This window comes from Lepisosteus platostomus, chromosome 2, assembly GCF_059453375.1.
Source record: "Lepisosteus platostomus isolate fLepPlt1 chromosome 2, fLepPlt1.hap1, whole genome shotgun sequence".
Classification (NCBI taxonomy): domain Eukaryota; kingdom Metazoa; phylum Chordata; class Actinopteri; order Semionotiformes; family Lepisosteidae; genus Lepisosteus; species Lepisosteus platostomus.
In genome coordinates, this window is record NC_142612.1 from 6,519,759 (window position 1) to 6,543,832 (window position 24,074).

At 38.1% G+C, this 24,074-nt stretch overlaps 1 protein-coding gene across 6 annotated transcripts in view; it reads left to right on the top strand.

Annotated features, from left to right (window-relative positions):
* Nucleotides 1-20,937, top strand: part of LOC148675823 (sentrin-specific protease 7-like) — a 37,667-nt gene extending 16,730 nt beyond the window's left edge. For 4 of the 6 annotated variants that reach the window (XM_088648330.1, XM_088648349.1, XM_088648358.1 and 1 more), the window contains 16 exons: nucleotides 363-714; nucleotides 2,075-2,223; nucleotides 4,124-4,258; nucleotides 6,584-6,617; nucleotides 7,853-8,044; nucleotides 9,846-10,114; nucleotides 12,290-12,420; nucleotides 12,871-12,987; nucleotides 13,483-13,602; nucleotides 14,637-14,729; nucleotides 15,529-15,734; nucleotides 17,178-17,242; nucleotides 17,605-17,648; nucleotides 18,184-18,252; nucleotides 19,256-19,403; nucleotides 20,451-20,937. In XM_088648330.1, coding sequence (XP_088504456.1) covers nucleotides 363-714; nucleotides 2,075-2,223; nucleotides 4,124-4,258; nucleotides 6,584-6,617; nucleotides 7,853-8,044; nucleotides 9,846-10,114; nucleotides 12,290-12,420; nucleotides 12,871-12,987; nucleotides 13,483-13,602; nucleotides 14,637-14,729; nucleotides 15,529-15,734; nucleotides 17,178-17,242; nucleotides 17,605-17,648; nucleotides 18,184-18,252; nucleotides 19,256-19,403; nucleotides 20,451-20,585 — 2,259 coding nt within the window. In that variant the 3' untranslated portion in view covers nucleotides 20,586-20,937. Of the gene's footprint in view, nucleotides 1-362; nucleotides 715-2,074; nucleotides 2,224-4,123; nucleotides 4,259-6,583; nucleotides 6,618-7,852; nucleotides 8,045-9,845; nucleotides 10,115-12,289; nucleotides 12,421-12,870; nucleotides 12,988-13,482; nucleotides 13,603-14,636; nucleotides 14,730-15,528; nucleotides 15,738-17,177; nucleotides 17,243-17,604; nucleotides 17,649-18,183; nucleotides 18,253-19,255; nucleotides 19,404-20,450 lie in introns of those variants that run through there. The other 2 variants (XR_015941655.1, XM_088648370.1) reach the window with 2 other exon arrangements.
* The last annotated feature ends 3,137 nt before the right edge of the window (nucleotides 20,938-24,074 follow it).

The following is a 24,074-nucleotide window of genomic DNA, read 5'->3' on the forward strand; positions in this document are numbered from 1 at the left end:
TTGTGTGAAGTATTTAGTTTTTCATGTCTACCTTTATTTGTTGTCTTCTTTTTTAAACGTTACGTCTCAATAATTCACATTAATACTGTACTGCACATTAGCTACATTAAACTTTGAGGATTAGTTTTCTTTTAAGTATTTTTATTCACATTATAATACATATCCTCATATAGTCTAATACATTCTAAATACATTGATCTCAGATCGCTACCAACATTTCCAGGTTCATGCTACACTTTGGGCTATTCTGCCTGTTTGTGTTTTGGCCTACATCATTTTTTCCCTTGAGGTGCAATTCCTCTTTAGTCACCACTGTCCAAAAATATAACATAACACTTATTTTATAATTTGTCTTTTTGTAGGGGGAGAATAGAAATGATTCTCTAGTACCTCGTGGTGGCAATGAGACCGCAGACAGTATTGAGAACTGCCAGACCCCAGGCAGGAGAGCTGTTCTGGAACAGACATGTCAAGTTTCTAGCTCTGCAAAGAAGCTCTGTCTGCGAAGGTCAGGCAATAGTGTGACTCCTGAAAGCCCAACAGGGCAGAAGACAGATCCCGTACAGAGTAACAGCACAGAGAACAGTACCCAGGCTGGAGAGAAGCCCCCCTGCAGTGACCAGCCTGAGCAGAGGACTGAGGAAAGGGAAATGAGTGTGAGAACACGTCACTCTGCCTCCAGATCAAAGTCCCCGCCTGCTCCCAGCGAGCCAAGTAAGTGCAGGTTGACAGGACAGGCAGGATCTGAAGGAGCTTCAGATTCACGTTCATGGATTAATCGGGAAATTGGTGTGATGAATAGTGTGGGTACTTCCATGCAGTTACTAGTTCTCTTCTAATTAAGAATGTTTGTTGTTTAGGTGTCAAGTTTTCAAATATACATTTCTGAACTGAATGTTACCCTGTAGAGTTACTTGTTTGAGTTATTGAATTTGTATTGAACCCTCATCCTCACAAGGCTCGTTACCAAGTAGACAGGGTGGATGGTGTCTTTAATGTGTATCAGGCACATTATTTGTAGTAGTTTGTGCTTTTTTGTTTGGAGCATCGGTATAATCTTAACAACAAGTCTAATAAAACGTTTCATAGTGGCATGTAATTGGAGCACAATTCGAATATATTGCTTCAATCAAAGTAGAAAAAAATGCGCACAATTGACGTTTTAATCCGAGTCTGTATAAATGTCAGTTTTAAAAGTTACTTGAAGATAATGAAGAAAAATTGTAATTGTTCATGACTGAGCCCTGCTGCTCCTTCCTGCTGTAGATCAGATGTACTACCTCAGGGTGATTGGGATTATTTCCACCTGTGACATTTTCCCAAAGCCCATTAAAGCATCCTGCCGCAGACGGGCACCCTGTGATGCTGTGGCTTGCAGAACATGCCTGCAAAAGTACACATTTCCTCTTGTTGGAGTTGTGGTCTCTACAGAGCAGATGAAGCACAGTACAGAGCTACATCTTGAGCAGAGTTGCTGAATGTGCTGCTTTGTTATCTGGACACCTGCCTTTTTTTAATACATAATAAGGATATAAATATCTTTCATAGATCTGCCACTGTCTAAAATTGGAAGCTGTGTGCCTAAATTCCCTTGTTTGAGCCGTGAATGTGAATAAATAGCATCAAAATAGGTATTTTTGATGTAAGGATTAGTTTAGATTCAAAAAGATTCTAAATTTCACAGTTCTGTAAAAGTTCAAGTTGACCATCTGAGCTACTGAACTGAAAAAGAATAGTTCTATAATTTTTCATATCACTGGTTCCCTTCTTGCATTTCTGTTCCCTTTCGAAATATAACTTTTCTACCTGAATCCCTTCCCCCCCGCCTCCTTGTTTTAAACCTTTCTTACCAGTGTAGAATAAGACCAAATCACAGAACATTTTTAAACACTTAATAGGTTTAATCCATGCTGAATACTTGTTCCTTTGAAGCCTACGCATGTGGACGCAGCTACCCACCTGAACTACATTTTTAAACACTTAATGGACACGGTCCCCCAGTGTGTAAGCGTGCACGTGACTGCAAGGGATCCACATGGTTTCTGCACTAAAAGAGTCTTTCTGTGTGTCTCAGTCGTTCTCTCCAGTGATGAAGAAGAGGGGAACAGCTGCACCCCTGAGTCCACCACCTCTCTGACCCCAGCTACTAAGCAGCTTCGGACAAGTAACAGTGAGATGGAGGAGAAGGAAAGGCAAAAAGACGTCAGAGAGTTGGAGTACCAGGTACACCAATAATCATAAATTGTTTTTTTATATAGCGCCTTTAAAAGTGGCTCTTCGAAGCACTTCGCAGAACAGCAACGAAAAAAAGACATTGAGAGGAGATAGTAGAATGGGGTATGGAATACTTGTAGAAAATCAAAAGGGCACGCAGAACCAGTTAAATTAAATAATGAAATCCCTTATGAAAAAGAAGGTTTTTACAAGACTCCAGTATTGATGCAAGATTCATTACTGTACCAATGGCTGCTGTGAAAAATCCCATTTCCTATGAAACTTAGATGCTAGAAATGATTGTCAGATTGTCAGCTCATTGGCATGTTGCATAGTGCCCCTAGGAACTAGCCCGAGTTAACGGTGTTCTGTCGAGGGTGGGGAGATGATGCTCAAATCACTGGCAAGCCTGGACGTACTTGTAAAGCTTCTAGCAGTGTCTTTCTTGCTTGAAGGCAGTCCCCCATTCAGCTGCCATAGAACACGTTCAACATCAGAAGCCCTTGCACACATAGTATATTGAATTTCAAGAGTGTTTTGTTGAGTTAGAGATGACTTGAATCTTGATCACTGAACTTGGGCTGCAATTAAAAAGTGTTTCACAGTTGTTAGATTAATGGTTATTAATCAAAAACCTGTTTCACTACTTTGTTTTGAAGGTATGCAAGGTTGTAAGCCTTGCAGTTCTTTAAATTGTATTTTATAAAAGTAATTCCCTCTGCTCTATCATATTGGAGTCATCCACAACATCTAAAAAGGTTCATTATTGCAGTACATTTCTGTCTGTATTTAGTAAAAGTGTGTCTCGGAAGTGAGTAGCGGTTTGTATCTGAAGGTACAGGTTGAACTTCTCTATTCCACCTAGAAACAGGTCCTTAGAAACTGACAGGTATAAAATGAGAGAATTAGCAGAACCATGGGAGGTCAGTATTGTAGTGAGCAAACTCTTTTTATTTAATTTTGTTGCGACACTCCTGTATGATGGGATACATCCTCTATAAGCCTACTCTACTCTAGCTGAGGCTTGTCAACATTCTTCATTGCTTTTTGCTGTTACACAGTTTCGGTGTTTTGCCACAAGAACATTTTTTTTGTCCTACCATCTTGCCTGAAATACTAACGCCTTCGTTCTGAGAAAACTTTTCAGTACACTGCTTTTCCTTTCCTTCAATATCTTATGAACTCTCACACTTTTTTTACTTTCGTTTTTGAAAAAATAACTCATTTTGCTCATTCAGATCATCTACTGTACATTGTAACACACTAGGCACATACAGATGTGCCATTTCTGATTTTTGCAGTAAGAAAAAATTGCATTTTTTTTGCTGTATTCATATTGACACATGCTTAAGATTTAGTAACGTTGCCAACACCTTCGCAATCACAAATCACTAATCACATAATGTGCATCTCATTGTGGGAGTCTTGACAGTGTCTTGGCTGTGGTAAAGAGGCAGGTGGCATAGTTAACTAGGGGTGATGTAATTACCGGAGCTTGGTGGAACATGTACCTAATAGTATTCAGCTATTGCTTGTAATTATTCTTTAGTGAGGTAAAAAGGTCTTTGTGCTATAATAAAGGGAGTTGTGTGGAATCAAATAGGATTGGTATTGACACATCTAGAAAGAAAATGTTATAAGTTAATAAATAAAAAGTAGGCAATAAAAATGGTCTTGTGCCCTTTGCACTATCGACAGGATATTATGGTCTCTGAAAGGAGAAGCAGACCTCTGAGGAAAAAAAATAGTTTGAATGAGGGGTGGTGGTATTTGTTTTTGGAGAAAATGTGAACAGCGAAAAGAAATCCTGGTTATCATTCGGACATGCTCCGTCCAAAGATCTATGTCCTGTTTTATATATTTGTTTTAAAAAGCTCTGACACTTTGAATTTCTTGATCTCTGCTTCAGAAATTGGATGAAGAAATTTCCCTGGGTGTGAAGTCTGCAGAGTCGGATGAAAAGGAGAGGGGTCTCTATGTGGAACTGAAGTTTTCTGAATTTCACTTTGGGAAAATAAAAGGAGAGCCCCATGGCTGTCTTCAAGTAAGTGCATTTTTCAGTGACCTGAGCTGCTGTATTGTGAGGCCAGCAGCAAAGGTCATGTTGTGTCCACCACCCCCCTTGATACCACCTGTTGATACCTTCCCCTTTCTTGGAGTGGTAACAGCGAGTTGTAACTATACACAGGTTATAGCTAGAAAATTATCTAGATATTTTATGTAGGTGAATATCTTTTGTGTAGTTTGTTTCAGACACAGAAAACAACCTGAAACTTAAAATTGCATCTATTCACTGTCGGCATGCAAACCCACAGTGCCAAAAGAAAGCTTGTGCACTCCTTAGGATGGTTCATATAACTGTTTATTTAAGACCTAAAATGTAATTATGTTTCTATTCAAAAAGTCTTAATAAAACACAAAACTAACCTGATTAAACATGATTAAACACCATTTAACCAAACTGCAGGCTATTAAAAAATGAATGCACAAAAAGTATGCATTATATAAGCAAGAAAACAGTAGTGTTTTTTTCCAGCCTGTTATATTTTACATAGTATATTCTGTATAACAGGCACAGTCAGATTTCTGTTTATATCACATGGATAAAAACAGTGCAGTAGTTGAAAATTGAACTGAACAGGGTTTCTTCTCTGTTTTGTAGTTCTGTATTTCCATGCCTTCTTCCAGACTTTTTTTATTGCCCAAACGTACAGTTCTTTTGCAGTTTATTTTAATACATGACATCTGTTTTTCCAGTGTTGCTTTATTACGCCCGTATTGGTGCAGGTCTGTGTGTGTATATATATACAGATTCACAGACTGTAGCCTTAAATATGCTAAGCAATAACACATAGTAAATGAAAAATCAAAATAGCTGTTAACATTTTGTCTGTAAAGTGCCAAAACATATTTTACAGTTAAATAAAAACACTCTTAACGGTCTCAGAATTGCACATATTGTTCTGTATAAAAAAATACAGAAACAGCAATGAAGAATCTCAGACCTGGCCACAGCAATCTGGCTGAGAATGCAAGAGGCTGTTTGTCTAGAGATTTTTAAGATTTTTTGGAAAAGCCTATTTTCTTTCTCCTTAGACCATGACGACTTCAAATAAGACTATATTTTCTTTTCTTTTTAATGAGAAGTGAGGAAATACTGCTTACGCAATGAAAAAAGACAGACACATTTTTACAACCTCTTATTGTTATGAACGTCTTTCCAAAACACCTTGCGTTGGGATCTGAACGTTTCTATTTCTAATGCAAAACAGGGATCTGACACTCTCACAATCCGTTTGTAATCTGCCTGTTGTGCCCACAGCTTTAACGCACCAGATTTTGGAGAAATGTTCATAATGCCTTTTGTGTTTGCTGCTTTGTGCGCTAAAGAAAATTCCAGCTAGTAGGTGGTCTACACATCTGAAACTTTTAGGGTTATTGCAGTAGTGGCACTTAAAAAGAGGCTCATTAACACTATTATTCATCTGCTAACCAGCGTCTTGGAGGTGTTCACGAAAGAGCAATGCAGAATTATTGCTGAAATCCCCAGTAATGTTTTTGCATTGCTCTTATGCACATAAGGGCAATTTGTATCTGCTGCGGAATTGCAGAGCAAGGTTCTTCCTATTAGTAAGTAATTTCACATCACGTCTCCTCGCAGTTTTTAGATTTCAGAATCTTTTTTCATATTCTCCTCCCAGACGTAGGTGCTGCCAAAGGGCCTAAAGACATATTCACAGATAATTCAAGCCTTGTACTTCTGCACCTTCTGTACGTCTTGTCAACTACACCTTTGAAGCAAACAAAAGCTCATTCTAATTGGTATCATCTAGATAAAACAGATCATCACAACAGGCGACTTTGTTATACTAAAGAATTAATGGGGGAGCTAAGCAAGGACAAAGTGTTTCCAGCAAATACAGGCTCGGAATGCTATAGTCGGTCGAGAATGAATTCCAAGATGTGCCTTACCTGCTGCACATCAATGCATACCACAGTCCAGAGCAAATCCTTGGCTTGCTCGAAACCCAATTAGACTGATTGATGGTCAGTGTTTCTTACAAGCAGTCACTCCCGTGAGAGCATTGTGCATACTTTTATTCTCCTGGTTCCATTTTCTTTTTATTGCTTATATCCATATTAAATAATACAGAGTTATAAGGGAACTTTGATGCAAGAATGCACCTTCTTCCCTGGCTAATAGTCTCCTGCTGTGATATTTTTTTGTGAGGTTCCCGCACTCATGTTTCCCATATATTTACCCAGTAATCAAGAATCCTATTAAAAATGTAATTATTTTCATGCAGTAGTCATACCAAGTATGGCATTTTTGCTGACTTTATATTTTCTTTTTCTGTTTGTTTTATAGGTTACAGGAGAAAGTATCATAATACCACTGAAAGGTAATCTTTGTAAATTTTACAGTAATTTAACTATTCTAGACTGTAGAAATTTAGTTTGGGTGATCATTGAGTAATCTTTAATAAACATTGCCCAGTTTCTTCACAAACTGAAGTTGCTGGTTAGGACTTCTTGCTGGTCGGCACCAGGCCTCCGCCACAGTGACCAGCTACTGTGTCTTTCAATATGTTATTTATTTTTACTCTTGGTCTTATTGGTTCTCTTTGCTTTTTTCATTTTTGTTCTCAAATTTTAAACCATTTAACAGTTATAGAGCTTATGTATCGTTTGACTGACAAGCAGGAGCTATACTAAACAGGGTAAAATAGTATATTTTCAAAATGAAAAATTCAGATATCTTGTAATTAACCTGTTTGACCTTAGAAAACGTATAACTACTAATAGACAGTACAAAGAGAAAAAGCAAACAGGCAGCAATCATTAATATTTTAGCTAGATGATCCAGTTCAGCTGTACCTTTTAGCAAATGTTTTTTTTGGTGCGCTGTTTTCCAAATTAGAACTTGACTTTACCACAAAACATATGCTTTCGTAAAGCAGTTTGATGAGTAAGAACCTATGTTCACATTTAATTTGTGCTAACAGTAATTCTATTCTAATAATAATTGAATACAGCATAACAGATTTGTTTCATGATATAATCCTTGAGATGCCATAACTGTGCACAGCTCATCAGTGTGCTTCAAAAAGTAGTGTAATATTATAGCATAATTTTTCTGTGTGTATCTCAGTGCCTGGCAAAATCAGCCAGCTACAGTACTGAGACTTAATAAAGAGGAACATGATCTATGCTGTCAGTCTGTGATAATAACAGCATTAATGAGTATATTAGTGACAGGACTCACAAGTAATCATGTGCTGCAGATTTGTTCTTTTATTATCCTTTTTTTACAATGTTGTTACTGTATTAGTTGTGAGATGTTTTTAGTTTCATTGGCTGATTTCAGTCATCTTTAATCTCTCAAATTTAGAGTACGGTTCCTTACATGTTCCCTTTTCACGTTACAGCACAAGAGGAGTTGCTTATCTTGGCATGTTGTATGCTTGTTTTGATATGCAGGGTGGCTGTTAATAAACTAGGATCAACACAAAGAACTGACAATTCCAGATAAGAAAAGAGAGAAAATATTTTGAGTCCTGCATCTCATTTGCCAAAATACATTATCTTTCCAGCACCCCAATTCAGGTTTTTTAAGCACCGTCTTGTTTCACCCCAGACCCAGACAATCGAGGTGAGACCCTCTCTCTGACAGTGGTGCAGTCCGAACTGAGGAGGTACGGTGTGTGGCAGTGCAGCCCCGTGGGCGATGGCAGTGAGGCCTGCACGCTCATCTTTCTGTGGGTTTCCGAGGCTCAAGCACAACTTATCCAGAAGGAGTTATCTCCAGTTTATCCTGTCGAACAGGCAGGTAAGGCTTTGACGAATAACATTTTGCGTTCCATCTGTATTCTTTTTTGTGCAGTTTTTTTTATCTGCATTAGAAGTTAGTTTTTTCTAGGTGCAAAAAGTAATGATTTTAATCAACACAAGAGGAGCAAAAGATTTGACTTTGCCTCTGTTGGGTAATAAACATTACTTTGTGCTATTGGTATAATTGAAAGTAACTGGGCTTTGAGAGACATTGACCAGAGAATGAGAGAAGGTCTGCTTCAGTCATCAAACCAGTCCGGAGAAGCCAAAAAACTGGCTGCATGAGGCATCTGCCACATTGACCCAAGGCCATCTCTTTCATCTTATTCAGCGGCAAAACCATTTACAGACTGCATCAGCTGTTCCATGAGAAATTCCAGGAAGACGTAACTCGCATATCAGTAGACTGACTGTAAACTTGCCATCGTGTCTACATGTTAACATGGGTAACATGGTGGTAACTGAGGTCTTGGCCACTGGTGATGATGGAGGGAACGCTGGAGTATTTTAATCATTTGGCAGACAAAAGGCAATGCTGTCTTCAGAGGGGCAACGGATGGCACTGTGAATCCAGCAGTAACTGGGAAAGGTTTCTCAAAGGTCTGTGTCTGAAAGAGGAGTCCGTGTTCTTACCTTGACAACATCTCAGTACCTTCACAAATCTAGTCCGTTTTTATGACACGGCAAGAAAGAAGCCATTACTGACAACCCGTACTTAAATCTTGTATGGGATACACTGCAGACATGTGGCAGAACATTTTATGGTCAGACAAGACAAAAATTGAACCTTTGGAGGCAGCATCATGTTAGGAGGGTGTCAGCAGGGACCGACTGAGGGAAAGCATCTGGCAATGAGGGATGACTGAGCAAAGTACAGCTGAATTGGAGAGAGAAACCTGCTTGAGTCACCTCAAGAATTCAAAGCTGTGTCGCAAATTTACATTTTATCACGACAATGATCTGACTCACAAGGCAAGAACCAAATTGGAATTGCTTTGGCAAGAAGTAAAGAGTAAATGTTCTTGATTGGCCCAAAGTCCTCCCTTAAATCCAATAGAATGTTCATGACCAGGCATGAAGATTGCCGACCATCAATGATCCCAACATAATTGTTAGAACAGGAGGAATTGTGCCAAGAAGAATGAAGAAAAATCATCCCATTGTGCAAAGCCAGTGCAGACCTATCCAAAAAGATTGAGAGCGGATACTGCCAAAAATGTTTCTACCAAGTACTGACATAGGAGATACAATACTTATGCAATTGGAAAATTGCACTTTTTCTAACTTCTTACAGGTTTTGCTGACATACAGCCTGGTTTGCAAATAAGTCTTCTTTTATCTTGACTGTATATAATAAAAACAGTTCATCTAAACCAAAATGTTACTGGTAATTAATCAAAATGCGATATATGTTGAATATGTGATTAATTTGCACCTCTTTCCTTTGTGTTTTTAGTTGCAAACATATTTAAAACATAACTTTGTTCTCTGTTCAATGCTGTGGGCCAACAGTAGCTCTTTATTTTTGTTCTCATAAACATCTGCCTTGCAATGATATATTGACAATCATTGTTAATCATCAAAAACGAGTTAAGCATCCTAAAGCCAAATCCTGTGTAACATTAGTGCTGAGTGCCTCCTCCTGAATAATAATAAATCATAAATATTATTTTACATAATACCTTTAGAAAGAAAAAGAAAAATGTTTAGTGGACTGTCTAACAAATACTTCAAAACCTTTGCTCACTAATTAATAGCCAGTTCTCCTGTTGTCTTGTGTTCATGTTCCTGTTGGTCAGCTAAAGCCAGCGAGTTTGTGCTGCTGAAGCTGCGTGCAAAGGAAGATGAACAGCATTGCAAACGTCTGGGCAAGCTGATGGGCTGGAGAAACGGGAGCTCGGAGCTGCTGGACCCCCTGTCTCAGTCTGAGGGCCTGTCTCTGCTCAGAAGGTTTGAAAGGAACAGCCCACTCTTGTCTGTCCTGAAACAGTGCGAGGCACAGAGAGCAGAACCAGAGGACCATCGTCCACAGAGCGGTCACACCCGCCATTCCCCAGCCTCTCCACAGGTGACTCCTGGTTTACGGGCTTGCTTTCTTTCTGCTCTTGCCCGTTTTCTTCATGTCTTCCTTTTTTGTCAAGACCAAGGCCCTCCTGCTGAACGTGGCACAAAAAATCGTTGATTTAATTCCTTCCTTCTATTTTCTAAGTGCTTCTTCCAGTTAAGGGTTGCGGGGGAGCCAGCTTGAGGGGGCACATGGCAGGATACATCCTGGACAGGACGTCAGACACAAACACACAAAGACCATTAGATAGATAGATACTTTATTGATCCCGTGAGGGAAATTGCAGTGCAACAGCAGCTTAACACACACAACACAGCCACAGTGTAACGAATTATATAATAATAGTACAATACATACAATACAATACAAGAGTTACTCACAGTCCGGACACACAAGAGGAAACTAGAACAGAACAGTCCACAGAAAATCGTATCACACGTATGAATATAAATATAGATGTAACCATAGATATAAATATAAATATAAATGTATTGCACAGGTCCCTGGCATATATTGCACAAAAGTGGTTGTAAACGGGAAAAAGAAAAAGAAAAAGAAAGAGAACAGATGTAGCAGTAGATGTGTATATGCGTTTAGTCCAGAAACAGGTCACTGTCGCTGTTGCCTCTGCCAAGACGCAAGGTGGATGCGTTGTACAGTCTTATGGCAGACGGCAAGAATGACCTCCTGTAGCGCTCCCTGTCGCACCGTGGATGAATCAGTCTATTGCTGAACGTGCTCTTCATTCATTAACAGCGCGCACAAACACACAAACTCACACCAGTTTCCCCAGAAGCGAACTTACCCACCAGTATGGCTTTGAACCGCGGGAGGAAATTGGAGCACACGAAGGAAACCCACGAGATCGAAATAGAGAACATACAAACTCCACGCAGACAGCACCCCAGGGCTGAATTGAACCCAGGGCCCCAGCACTGCGTGGCAGCCATGCTGACCATTGTGCCACCCTTTGTTTTAGTTGTAAATTTTAATTTTCCATTTCGTAACAGAACATATTTATGGAGGCAAGAGTTTAGAAATGCTTTTGGGTCCTTTTGATTATTGCTGGAATTAATGTTGGTTCTTTTCCCAGCCATCTGGAAAACTGGGATTGGTCCTCATCTATCAGTTAAAATCAGCAGCATCAGCTAGGGAGAAAATATTAACATTCCCTGTTTGATGAAACCAGGGGTAAACACCACTTATTATAAAGCCAGCTGGCACTGAGAAGAATAAGCCACCTCAGCCTGCTCATTAGGAGCTGGCTTTCTTTGTAATCTGTGGTTTGATTTTCTGTGGTCTTCAGGAGAGGCGATCAACAGGCATTAGGCACTAATTACAACAAATACTTTCAAAAGGGATGCAAATTATTGCATAACATTATTTATCCCCTAGTTAAATATAATCTTGCATTTTTAATAGAAATTCTCAAGGAAATAAATTACCATCATTCAGCTAAGGAAAATGTGATTAATAAAATAATCACATTTTATTGAAATTGGTAAAGATATCCTTTCACTTAATGAAAAAAATATTTAGTGCGTTGTTTGCGGATTGTTGTTTTGCAACATGAGCTTGAAGCAGTTGATAGACTTGATAGTGAGGGAACATGAAAAAAATGCTTTGGAAACGTAGTTGAAAGAAATGCATCCATGAAAAACATGCTTTGAATATTTATTTCAAGAAACGACATGGAATCTTTGCATTTCATTAGATAAGAAACCTTTTATGAATGCTAATACAGAAATAATATTTTGTTCTGTTTTGATATAGAAAAATAAATGGTTTATCCATTTTCATTGCCCCATTAGTGATGTCCTGTTATCCAAGGTTCGAGATGTGATAGGGAGGTCATTATTCCACATTTTGGTAAATTGAAGTTACTGAAATGGCTTTGGACCTGAAGGGCTGGCAAATGGGTGAATTCAGGCAAAAAGAGATGTATGAGGAGTTCAGTAGCTTTGTGCTGACGCAGATGTCTGAGGGAGGTGTGGAAATCAGCAGGAAGGTGAAACAAGGACAGTTACTGGAGATAACTGCCAGCATACAAACCTAAATATGTCTTTTTGAGTAGAGAGTAAAAGAATTCCAAGTGAATTGCAGCTTAAATGGTTATGAAATGAAAATTCAAAACATTATTTGAGGTGGGAGTGAAACCTTGTGCTTGTGTACCTACAGGAGGGTGCCAGTCTGCCCAAGCCCTGCTATACCCTTTGTCACAACAGGGTAAATGACTCCTATTCAGTGTCTGTAGCTGCAAAGCCAGACAAGTGCTGGAGCCAACACAGTTACAGAGGACCACCTACAAGGTGAGATCGTCACTCGGAAAAGCTGAAAGTCTCTGCAAAGATCATGCCACCACCTTTCTCAGTGTAATCAAAGTCCTCGTAGTCACTTGGTGTGAAATGTTAATTTAGGGATAGGTTCTATTTTTAATGCTGAACCTTTTGATTTGGGAATGCAGTATGATTTGGAGTTTAAAATGATTTGAATTGCTACCTCTTACTGTGTATCACGTGAGTATTAAAACCGACCTAAGAAGTTGAAAGATGTATGATTTCCCTGTAACGGTCATAATACGGGTTACAGCTAATACTAACTGAAAAAAAAAACATCCTTTACCACTGTGTCTATCTATCTATCAATAGAAAGAAAATGTTTTATATGACTTTTTTATGTATTTATCTTCTTGTCATTGCTGTAGGTTTTATTTTAAAATAATTTATATGAATGCACAAGGCCTGTCGTCCCTTTGGCAGGTTAATTCTTTACCCTCCACCCCCATCCAAAGGAGGGATTGCTGTCACCTCTGAGGATCTAGAATGCCTGGACAACGGAGAGTTTCTGAATGACGTCATAATCGACTTTTATCTCAAGTAAATACAACACAGTTTCCAAGAGCGTTCTTTTTCTGTGGTGCATCACTGACTTGATGACTCCACAGAAATATGTTTGATTCAGAGATCAGGTCAATTTGAATATTCTTATCTTCCTTTCATCTATACAGAAGCTGTTCTTTGTAAGTCTTTATCTTAAAACAACAAGTTTGCATGAATCAGTTTGCCACCCTAGACGTCTTACAAAAAGAGTTGAAGCCTTTCAATAAGTGCATATGAAAATATATGTGAGGGTCAGTACAAAAATAATATTTTTTATTTTAACGATAATTAAGTAGAGCAAAAGGTATTGCCTTGGTTTTAACCCTTATACATCCAGTTTTAAGGGGATATATTGTATGTATGTTATTTATCTGTGTTCTAGAACTACTACATCTTTTCACAGAATTGAAACTGGATTCATTTTTGCTGTTGTACTGTTTGTAACATCTTTGAGTTTGGGTGTGATTGCATATATTTCTTCCTTCTTGTCAGATATTTAATGCTTGAGAAGGCACCAAAAGAGGTGACAGGGCGTGCGCACGTCTTTAGCAGTTTCTTCTACAAGCAGCTCACCCGGAAAGACACCCCCAATGAAGAGATGGCCAACATTTCGTAAGCAGGAGACCCCAACTTCTCAGCTTTGAGGAGCTGGTTTTTCTATATCAAGTGCTTGAGCTACTTCCTTGTACAGTTGCTCATAAATATGTGTATCTGCGTATTGCACAAGAATGCATATATAAAATGTATGTAAACATTGTGTAGCTAGGACATTGTAGGTGTAGGTAGGAGCATCTAACTTACTCACTAGAGAGCTGTTTGGTGATACCCTGAGATGGGCTAAAAGGGTGATTAAGAGACATGAGAGTCTGATGAACGTTCTCCTGCTGGCTGCTGGAAAAATCTGGCTCTTTATTAAATTTGTATTTATCTTGGGACTCAGCAGGGAAAACCGTCAAATATTGTTAAAGGAATTTGTTTTCACTGTTGTGTTCTTGGCTATCACTACCTCTTTAGTTTGAGTGTTTATTCTAATAGAAGTCAGTGGCATATGGTGAAAAGGTATACAGTTCATAACTGATTGCTTAATAAAAAAACTTGGATTCTTTCAGAAAGGTGTGGAGATTGCTCTGATTGACTAACAGCTGAAACCACACTGGGAATACGTGGTATCAGTTTAGCCAATTTGGCCACTCATGTAGTTACCACACAGTCCACTATTGGCGCAGATGTAGGCAGACACCTGCACTGACATATAGCGTACTAATATGCAGGATTTATAATACAAGTGTTTTAATATTTGATAAGTCGTCATGTTTCATAGTTGTGAAATCAGATAGGTCATTTAAATTAAAGGATCGTTTGAAAAAAGCATGTGTATAATTGGAATTATATTATCTGTGGAGTTTTAAATGTGTTTAGGCCAGCCTGATCATATTTGATGTTTCTTTTCAGTAACATTGCTTTGACCTTCTTAGTCGTCTTTGCATTCAGTGTAAGAATCACTACTGCTGGCTGTAGTTCTGATGTTTGATGCAGTTCAGTTAATTGAAAGGGTAATCTTGATTGTAAATCACAAATCTGGTCTGCAGCTAATCCTCTTCCTTAAATGTACAGTTTAATTACAGGTATATACTGTTTTTCTCCAGGGCTCAGCACCGGAGACACCACAGAGTTAAGACTTGGACTCGGCATATTGACATCTTCACCAAAGATTTTTTGTTTGTGCCCGTCAATCAAAAGTAAGTATTTCTTCTTTGAAGCCGTGTACAGAGACAGTACATAATCTGTCAGTTGTGAGAGCTAAAATAGTATAGCATCTAGAATGGTGAATTTCAGCTCTGCTGCTCTATGTCATAGCTGGAAAGAGAACAGTTACATGTGTTTCTCCTTGTTCATTCTTAACATACAATGAAGAGGTGAAGCTGGAACCCTGTAGCACAATATCATCATTTTTATTTTGTTTTTCAAATTTCCGTGAAATGTGTTCCATCTTACTTATTTATTTTAGTTATTTATTATTTAGCTTGTTGATCTGGCTATCTCATCCAGCCCTTTTGTTCAGGATGAGAGGGAAGCTGCTTTAACAGAATAGCTTTTACAGAATGTTTTCCAAGATCCTGTTCTACTATTGTACTTAGGATAGTTCTCTAGGGTGTGTGATTTTAAATATTCTCAGGTAAGAATGTAATATATGACTACAGTTGCTAACATGTTTTGATACATTCCATCTCCATCAGTTTTCTTTGCACATTTATTAAGAATTGTATTAGTTGCTGATCTTCTTTTATGACATTTTGTCTCTTCTTATTGAATCCTTGTTCACTTCGGACAGTGGTAATTTGTGGTCAATCAATTAGTTTAAGACAGTGTGAATACTAATCTCTGTAAGGGGAAGTAAATAAAACCATCACAAACCTATACACATACATGCAAACCAGTGGCAATATTGATCTTGAAAACATTTGCGAAAACATGACAAACGGCCATTGTCTGGGTTTTGGGTTCGGTGTGCTGAGTTTCTGGTGCTGATGCTTTCAGGGCTCACTGGTACCTGGCTGTGATCTGCTTCCCTTGGCTAGAGGAGCTGCGACACGAGGACTGGAAAGGTCAGGCAGCCCACACGACTGGAGTGAACAGAACCTGCCGGGCCCGGACCGGGCCACATACATCTGTGGCTCACAGGATAAACGGCTTCTCAAACACAGCCTCCGTGGAGGGCAGCAAAGACTGTGAAGAGGAAAAAGGTAGGAAGTCGACAGTTCTTTTCTATTCCACTGTATTTGTTCATCAGCTGTGTCCATCACATGTTTTTAGGTTTGTCATGACCCCTGTCTTAACCTCTATATATATATAGGATACACATATAAGGTAAATACAGAAGACTGGGATACATAATGAATATACAAATATTTTGATTTACGAATTCCTAAATTATTAGTGTTGGAAAGAGCGGTAGTCTTGTATTGTACTGGATTGAGTGTAGTTGTTAACTTTGTAAATATAGACATGGCCTCATTTCTGCATAGTAAAGTGCTGTGTGTTCGGAAATCAGTGAATGGGATTTTTTTATTGGAGTATTAAGAGACTTCCAACAGCTGGATTCACTTGAATCTTTACTTTTTATTGTTCTTTTGGCGTGGCACATGTTCTTCCTGCGTTAAAGCTTGTAAAAGAGGTCGTTCTGTACTGTTCTGTAGGTATTGACAAAGAAACAGTGTTGAAAGAACAATATACACTAGGAATTAAGAAATGTTTTTTTTATGTTTAAAGATGGATAAAAATGACTCAATCAGTAAATTCTGTAATGGTTCTAACAATATTACATTTCTTGTTTTATATACAGTGAAAACATTGAGAACACAAAAAAGTCATTAAAAGTATAGATACCAGAAAACTATTGCCAAATTAAAAGAGACAACTGAGATAAGTTTGGTATGAGTTATTTCCAGCCTGTTGATCTTTACATGTAGGATTTTTATAAGATATTGTTGCATGTTTCTGTTTTCACATTTATTATAGTTATCCCTTCAGATAAGTGTTATTTATTTTGTAGTCAGTTTTGTCTTGCATACTTCATTAGACATTTCAGTCATATTTTTATAAAATGTTTCTCCTTTATTGTACTTAAAGATTGTCATAGACAGGTCCAGTCAGAAAATGTCTCTTGTAACAAGACAGCCCTTATCACAAGTCACTTACATTTGAAACCTGGCTAGAATTTGGCACCAATGAGAAAAGACCATTTTTACTGGAGCAATGCGTTTCTTTCCCTGCTCGAAACTTGTCACTTACAGAGACCGAACTATTTCAGAAGCTATTAAAATATATGTTATTTATCTTGTATTTTCAAATAAAGATTGCAATATTCTAGATGTTCAAGGGAAAAGACGACCAAAATAATGCTGAGAGTCTTTGTTTCAGTATGTTAGTTAAGAAACAGATTATGGTAAAATTATTTTAAAAAGCTACCGGGAAATGTTATGATTTAATTTGACTGGCTAAATAAGGTTAGAATTCCCTAGCAACATTCAAAAAAGTTGTAGTTGTGAATTTATTTAGAAAGGCCTTATGTCTGAATCGTTTATCCATTAAAAAGCTTGTAACCAGAACATGAGTAAAGGCTTAACCATAAACTTGAATCTGAAAACAAATAGTTTGTTTTTGTTGCTGACTTTTTGTTTTTGCAGGTAAAACAGAAATTTACAAAAGAGGATTGTCAGCTTCATGTTTGCAAAATCTTCACCGTCTTCCGGTAATGCTTAACCTCTGTGTGTTTATAGAATTTATAGTTCACATTTGTTTAATTCACTAATATTCCATATTATACTATTTATGAAAATATACTATAAACATAGTATTAAATAAATAACAATGCATTGAAACAGATAAGATTGTAAGTTAATTCTCATATACAGTGTATCAAGTTTATTGGTTTAAAGGGTTACTGTTACTGCCAAATGGAAATAACAGTGAAGTAAATCTTCAAAAATTCCCTGTAACGTATAATTTTTGAAGGGACTAGATAAAATACTCTTGTGGTTTTGTGTTTTTCTGCCCTGTGATGAATTACAATTTTAAGAAACCCATTGTTTTGTGTTCTTGTCTGTTTTGTAGGAGTGTACGCAAAAGACCTGTCAAAGAGATAAAGTGTGTAGGAGGTGAGAAAAAAGGTTTACATCCTAATAATAAATTGAGATCATATATTGAGTACCAGTATAAGAGCCTCCTAATATTTTGTAATTATTGTAAGCTTTTGTTTTTGATTTTCAGTGGGAATGAATTAAAGATGCGATTCAAAATGTTCCCCACATCAAAATTAAACATCTTATTGTACATCTGAATTGTACAAACAACGATCTTGTAACTGGTTGCTTAAATGTTTTTAATAACACTAAATTGACATAGAAGGTTTGCAAATTAGGTGAAAAACAGCAAACTAGTAACTAGTACAAGCAGGAATACCACTACAGTACATGCTAATGTTATTGAAAGAAATTTGTCAGACTTGATTACATTACAGTTGTATTTATATTCCATTTTAATTTCCACCATTTTGTTTTTTTTTGTTGGAATTTAATCCTTAATAGGAAAGGCAATGTGGAATGTGGTTATTTTTAGTGAATGTTTTATTTTTAGACGTGCTCTTCGATGTCTCAGAACTGCAAAAATGTCTCTTCTGCATTTATCATTTAGACCTTGCATTCTTATTATGGATTCTCTGAAGCTGTCGTCACACGATCGCACGGTGAAACTCTTGCAAGAGTGAGTACGCTTCATGTTGTCCCAAAAAAGGAAAATTTGAAAAAAAAAGTTTTTAAACAATGTACATTCTCACTTTTTTTAGGAAAAACTCGGTGGGTTGTTGCTTGTTAATTAAGTCAGTTATTTTCTGTCTGTTCTCATGCTGCAGGAGCAGATTGACTTGCGTCTAAGATGATTTAATTTGTATTGACAAGAATGATCTCTTCCAGCATCCTTGTCCTTACGTTTGTCCTGGAGAGCCTCAGTTCAGCAAGTCTTGTCAGTCCCCCATGTCTAGTGGTCTTTTCAGCAAGATTTAACAGAACTCTGGTCCTCTGTGGGTAGTTTCTGTTGTAGTGATTTCTAAATCCTAACGTTGATCCAGATCACAGTTAAATTGTTCTGTGTTTTTTTAAAACTAATGATTTAATGTCGGTCTATAAACCTTGCTGGATTAGGGTTCTCCAGGAGCTGAATTAGAGACCCCTGTCCTAAAATGGACCTGAATTAAATGCTTTGGTTCAGATTGTTGCTCTACATGAAAAGCAATAAAACATCAGTATGATGCAGGTAAATGTGGAGGATGAGATTGGAACTTAATTAAATTGTTTTTGTTTTTACTTGAGATTTGGTGGCTCTTTCTCTGTTTGTTTACTGTGATCAACAAGATGATACAAGGTAGTCAATATTCAGCCTATCTAAAGCTGAGGAACTTTGTTCAAGCTGAGAATCTTTGTTCAAGATGTCATTGTTACATTTCCAAAGGGAGCGAATGCTACTTTAGTGCTTGTCTAGATTGAGATGTTCTTATTTATTAAGAAATATTCAGTCTTTCCATGTTCTAACAGTAGACCTTGAATATTGAATCAAGTCTGGTCATTTACTGCAGTGAAGCTGTTAATACACCTGTGTAGATTTCCTTATTCCAGCTATTTGGGAAAGCTGAAAAGACAAGCGGTCTGGAGTTGATTTTTCTTTTCTTCAGCTCCGTTGTGAACTCTATTCTGTGTCTGCTCTGTGTCAGGTACCTGCAGGTAGAGTGGGAGGTGAGGAGAGGCACGCCCAGGGAGTTCACCTCGCAGGTGGAGGGCTGCCACTGCAGCGTTCCATTGCAGAACAACAGCAGCGACTGCGGCATTTACCTGCTTCAGTACGTGGAGAGCTTCCTCCAGGTAATCTCAGGCTTCACTGTGCGGAAGCTACCGCTAACTGATTAGTTAGAGCAAGAACCATCTTGTACTCCTCTTGGAGGGAGCTCTAATTTTGTATGAAATACTTTCTAGGGGCTAGACAGCAGCTTCTTCAACTCATTCACTGCCTGCCAGGATAAAAGTTAGCCAATGTCTGAGTGCCCTGCACTATGCTTGGCGATTTTTGTCAGCAGAACACGCATGCTTTATGAATTGTAGATCTTATATCAAATCAGTTGTTGCAAGTGTTTACCATTTATATAAATATGCTGGAGCATTGAAATCTTCTATTTTCTTGTAACTCACATGATCGCTGGTAAAGGGATATGTCACAGTCTTATGAATTTAAATGATGGCGTCTGTAATGATGAAATGTGAAATTTCACTGAGCAGAAATTTTATTGCATGTGCAGTTCAGCCTTGTTACAACACTACTGCGGGGATCAAAGTGTTTTGTGAGATATTATATAGCAACATGTGTGGCACAGGAAGTAGAAATGACAACTGCAGTCCTGCAAAATCTTGCCCAGTGCATACACACCTGCCCACTAGTGTAGGCTTCTTACACTGTCATTTAAGTTTTCAAAAGTGGATTGACATCTGCTACTTGATTTTAATAATGTGAAATGCTGATATCCTGCAAAATCTTGCCCAGTGCATACACACCTGCCCACTAGTGTAGGCTTCTTACACTGTCATTTAAGTTTTCAAAAGTGGATTGACATCTGCTACTTGATTTTAATAATGTGAAATGCTGATAATAAACATTGTTTAAGAAAATTGTTTTGGTGGTCAGTATATCTAGCCCCTTTGAAAGTGGTGGTTGCAGTCAAGAATAAAATATTTTACCTATATTGAAACTGCATTTTTCACATTGCAATTTAAGTGGGCAGTTGCTAACTTTCAAAAGTTAGCTACATATTTGCAAAACAGAATGGAACATCCGGCACATAATGACTTCCATGAAGTTCTGAAAGCCACCCCGTGTGTCACATCAGTGTTAATCGAAGTCTGTACTTTTGCTCCCAGGATCCTGTAGTCCACTTTGATTTCCCTCTACTGCTGGAGCAGTGGTTTCCTCGCCAGGAGGTGAACAGGAAGCGGGATGAGATTAGAGACTTGGTACTGCAGCTGTACAGCCAGCAGAAGAACGTCAGCCAGTGACCTCTGCAGCAGACGCTCACACAGACAGAGCACAGGGCTACAAGGAAGCTACTGTGCAAATACAACCCAGTGCAAAACAGGAAAATACTGTGGCCTCCAATAAGCTTAAAGTGGAACCAAAATCAAACCTAAATGATCCCAAACTGCAGTTCAGAATGCTTTAACTTATTGTGTTAATATTGTACATATCAAACCATTTTTCTCACTGGATTTTCCTTTTAAACTCTTTTTTTCTCAGCTAAAATGATTGTCTTCATTTTGTTTTAATGTTTTTGTTACATTTTAAGTTAAAAGGCGCTGTAGTCGTTTAAAATATGTCCTACATTTAAATAAAAATGTAGATAAAATCCCAGTGGGTTCTTTGAAATGTGAAAGTTCTCATTCACTGGCTCATAATATACTGGGTGGAATTTGTACAATGGGAGCTATATGATGTGTGAATATGAGTGTTTTTTTCATTGGTATTATAATTATTTTTCCTAAGGTAGGTTCCCTAGTGCTCCAATGACAATTCCCAGAAATACTGGTATAATTAGAAACTGATCTGAACAAAAGGAAGCTACCTAGTGATAAATGAAAAGTGTCTAGGTATCCAGTCATGAAAGTATCCAGTACGTTGATAGAGAAATGAAGTGCTGGTGCTGACTGAATTGACATAACCACTTATTTGCGTTGAATGTTAAGAAGTGCCAACCACTATTTCCATTGCCTGAGTATGTTTTAGATTCACTGTTATTAGAGATCCTACCTGCTGTCAATAAAACGGATGGTAGGTTTCTATCAATGAAGTTCATTTTTTAAATGTCCATAAAAAAAATAGAAAAGCTTTTGAACTAAGCACTTCTGAAAATTCAGTAGGTCAGGATTTTTAAATCAAGTTGAGAGGATCTTACTGTACAATGACCAGGGGTTAACAGTCCCCTTTAACAATTTGCCTGTGACTTTATAGAGTACAGTATATGCTCTGTATATTAATGCACAAAAATAGTTTTAACATTAATTTTAAATGAGTACATAAAAAAATCATTGGCACAAAGATTTCATCTATGAAGTTCTTTGTGCTAAAGAACATCTCCCCATATCATCGAACTTCCAGCACCCCATCGGTTGGCTTGATCAACACAACACTCAGCGTAACACTGCCCAGCGCATCTCTTCACATCTGCCAGGGGCACAGCATTCACCAGTGACCGGAACCACAAGAGTGTCAGCCACTTCAGGCACTGGGACTCTTGGGGAAGGGACTCAAACTGGAGCTACTGAGGCAAACTGTAGTGTTTTCTCTAGGATAATATGTATTGTTTTATAGTTTAAATTTTACATTCACTGCATGTAATGCCTAGAAGCATACCTTTTGCTGTTCTGGGAAGTAAAACAAAGTGAAATAAATACCAGTCCAAACGTGGAAAGACGTTCAGCCCTGTAGAGTTTACGTTGGTACGGAACTTGATGCACAACTTGGGGATTCGGATATTCTGTGAAATTGCTTAGGCATCGCTTGCTAACCGGACACAAAAAGCACAATCCTCAGATTACATCCGTCTGCCAGTTTGAATTCCACCTCCTTCTGAGGCTGGCAGCTTCTTTGGATGGATTAATTCTGAGCTACAGCTAAAATGTACATTTTCACAAAAAAAAGACGAAAGTCTAGGTTGTGGTTTCTAAGGACGTTCTGTTTACTAACTTGAAGCAACCTACAGTATGAGTTGAATCTTTTAAGTAATGAACCTAAGAATACCCCTGATGATTTATCGGTTTCAGAATCTGAGCTTCGTAACAGTTCCTGCTGTTCCCCAGCTACGGCTTGCCAATATATAGACAAGAGTGTGAATGGTCTTGGCCTTAATTGTTCCACTTTCTAAAGAATAACCTCTTCTTATAGTAAAATAACCTTAAGAGGGAGTGAAACAGATCTGTTCTGGTTACCATGGTATATCGACAAACTTTTCTTGAGTCAAAGTGTGTATTAAAAAATCTTTAAAATGTGTCACTAATGAATGAAACAATGGAAGTCGGAAAAATCGCAGGATAACAGCACTGGTTTGTAAGGCTTGCAGATGGTAAAATTTACTTTCTCAGAGACCTGAAGTAGAAGGCTAATGTTATGTGCCTTGGCTGTCAACAAAGATGAATCACAGAGAAGGAGCATATGGGCCCCAGTGAGAGGATTGGAGACAGATTTGCTGTTTTCCTCCCTCTCCAATCAAAAGGAATGTCAAACAAAGCATTTGTATCGGAGATAACAATATTAAGGCATTAGAGTTCATAAGATTACAACCCAGTACCCGCTGGCTGCGGTTGATCTCAAAATGCTGTGCAGAATTTTTACAAATTGTATCCACGGCTGCAGAAATGTTGTTTTTTCTCATTTGTAACTACAGGTCTGTTCAAATTTTTTAGTAAAACTCTTCTACAGGCAATATACCATGATATACTGTGAGGGAAGTGTTTGCAACAGCAATTTAAAACCATGCTAAAATATCCTTACAGCTTGGTAAGAACTTGAAAAACGTATGGTAAGGAGCTAGATTTGATCAATAAAATAGTGTACATGCACTACAAATATTGAAAGCAAGCAATAAACACTGTTACATAAATGCACTACTACCCTGAAATGTTACATTTAATAGAGAAATTTGTATTTTTTCTGTATATAGAGTGCCTTACAAAAGTTTTCAGACTCTTCCAATGGTGTCCCATTATGTGTGATTACAAAATCATCATCTACACAATATTGTGTTCAAAACGTGAATGTTCAAATTGAAGATTCCTAAGAGTAAGATACATTACAATAATAAGTCATCACAAGCTACAGTGGAAAAACTGCAAAATGTTGTTTGGACGAGCATTCAGATCCATGATTTCAGTATTTTGGTAGAAGCAGTCTTTTTGGGTGAATCTGTACCAACCTTTCACGCCAGCTTGGTATCGTGGATGTCCATTCCTCTTGGCAGGTTTGCTCAAGCTCTCTCAAATTGTTTGTCTCAATAGGATTCACGTCAGGACTTTGACTGAACCACAGACATTCCCCTTCTTTTCCTTATGCCAGTTCCTGAGGTAAGATCAACTCGAGCATGGCTTGGGCCTTGTGATTCAGATCATTCTCCTACTGAAAGGGAATTTTCTGTCCCTAGCACATTTTCTGGTAAGGTTTGAAAATAATTTGACTCCACCTATTTTCCCCATCGGTCTTGACAAGCTTCTCATTTCCTGCTGATGCCAAGCTCAACTATAACTTACTGCTGCCTTTGCCATGCTTGACAACAGGGCTAGTGTTGTCTAAGTAATGCGCTTTGTCAGGTTCGCGTCAGACGTAACACTTAGCATTTAGACCAAAAAGGTCATATTTTGTCTCTTGTGACCAGAATGTTTTCTCACGTTCGTCATGCAGTATTGTAGGTGTTTCCTTGCGATCCCCGTGCTGGATATGAGATTTTCTTTTGAGTTCGACACAAGCCTGTAGCGAACAGTTCTTTCCGGACCCTATGC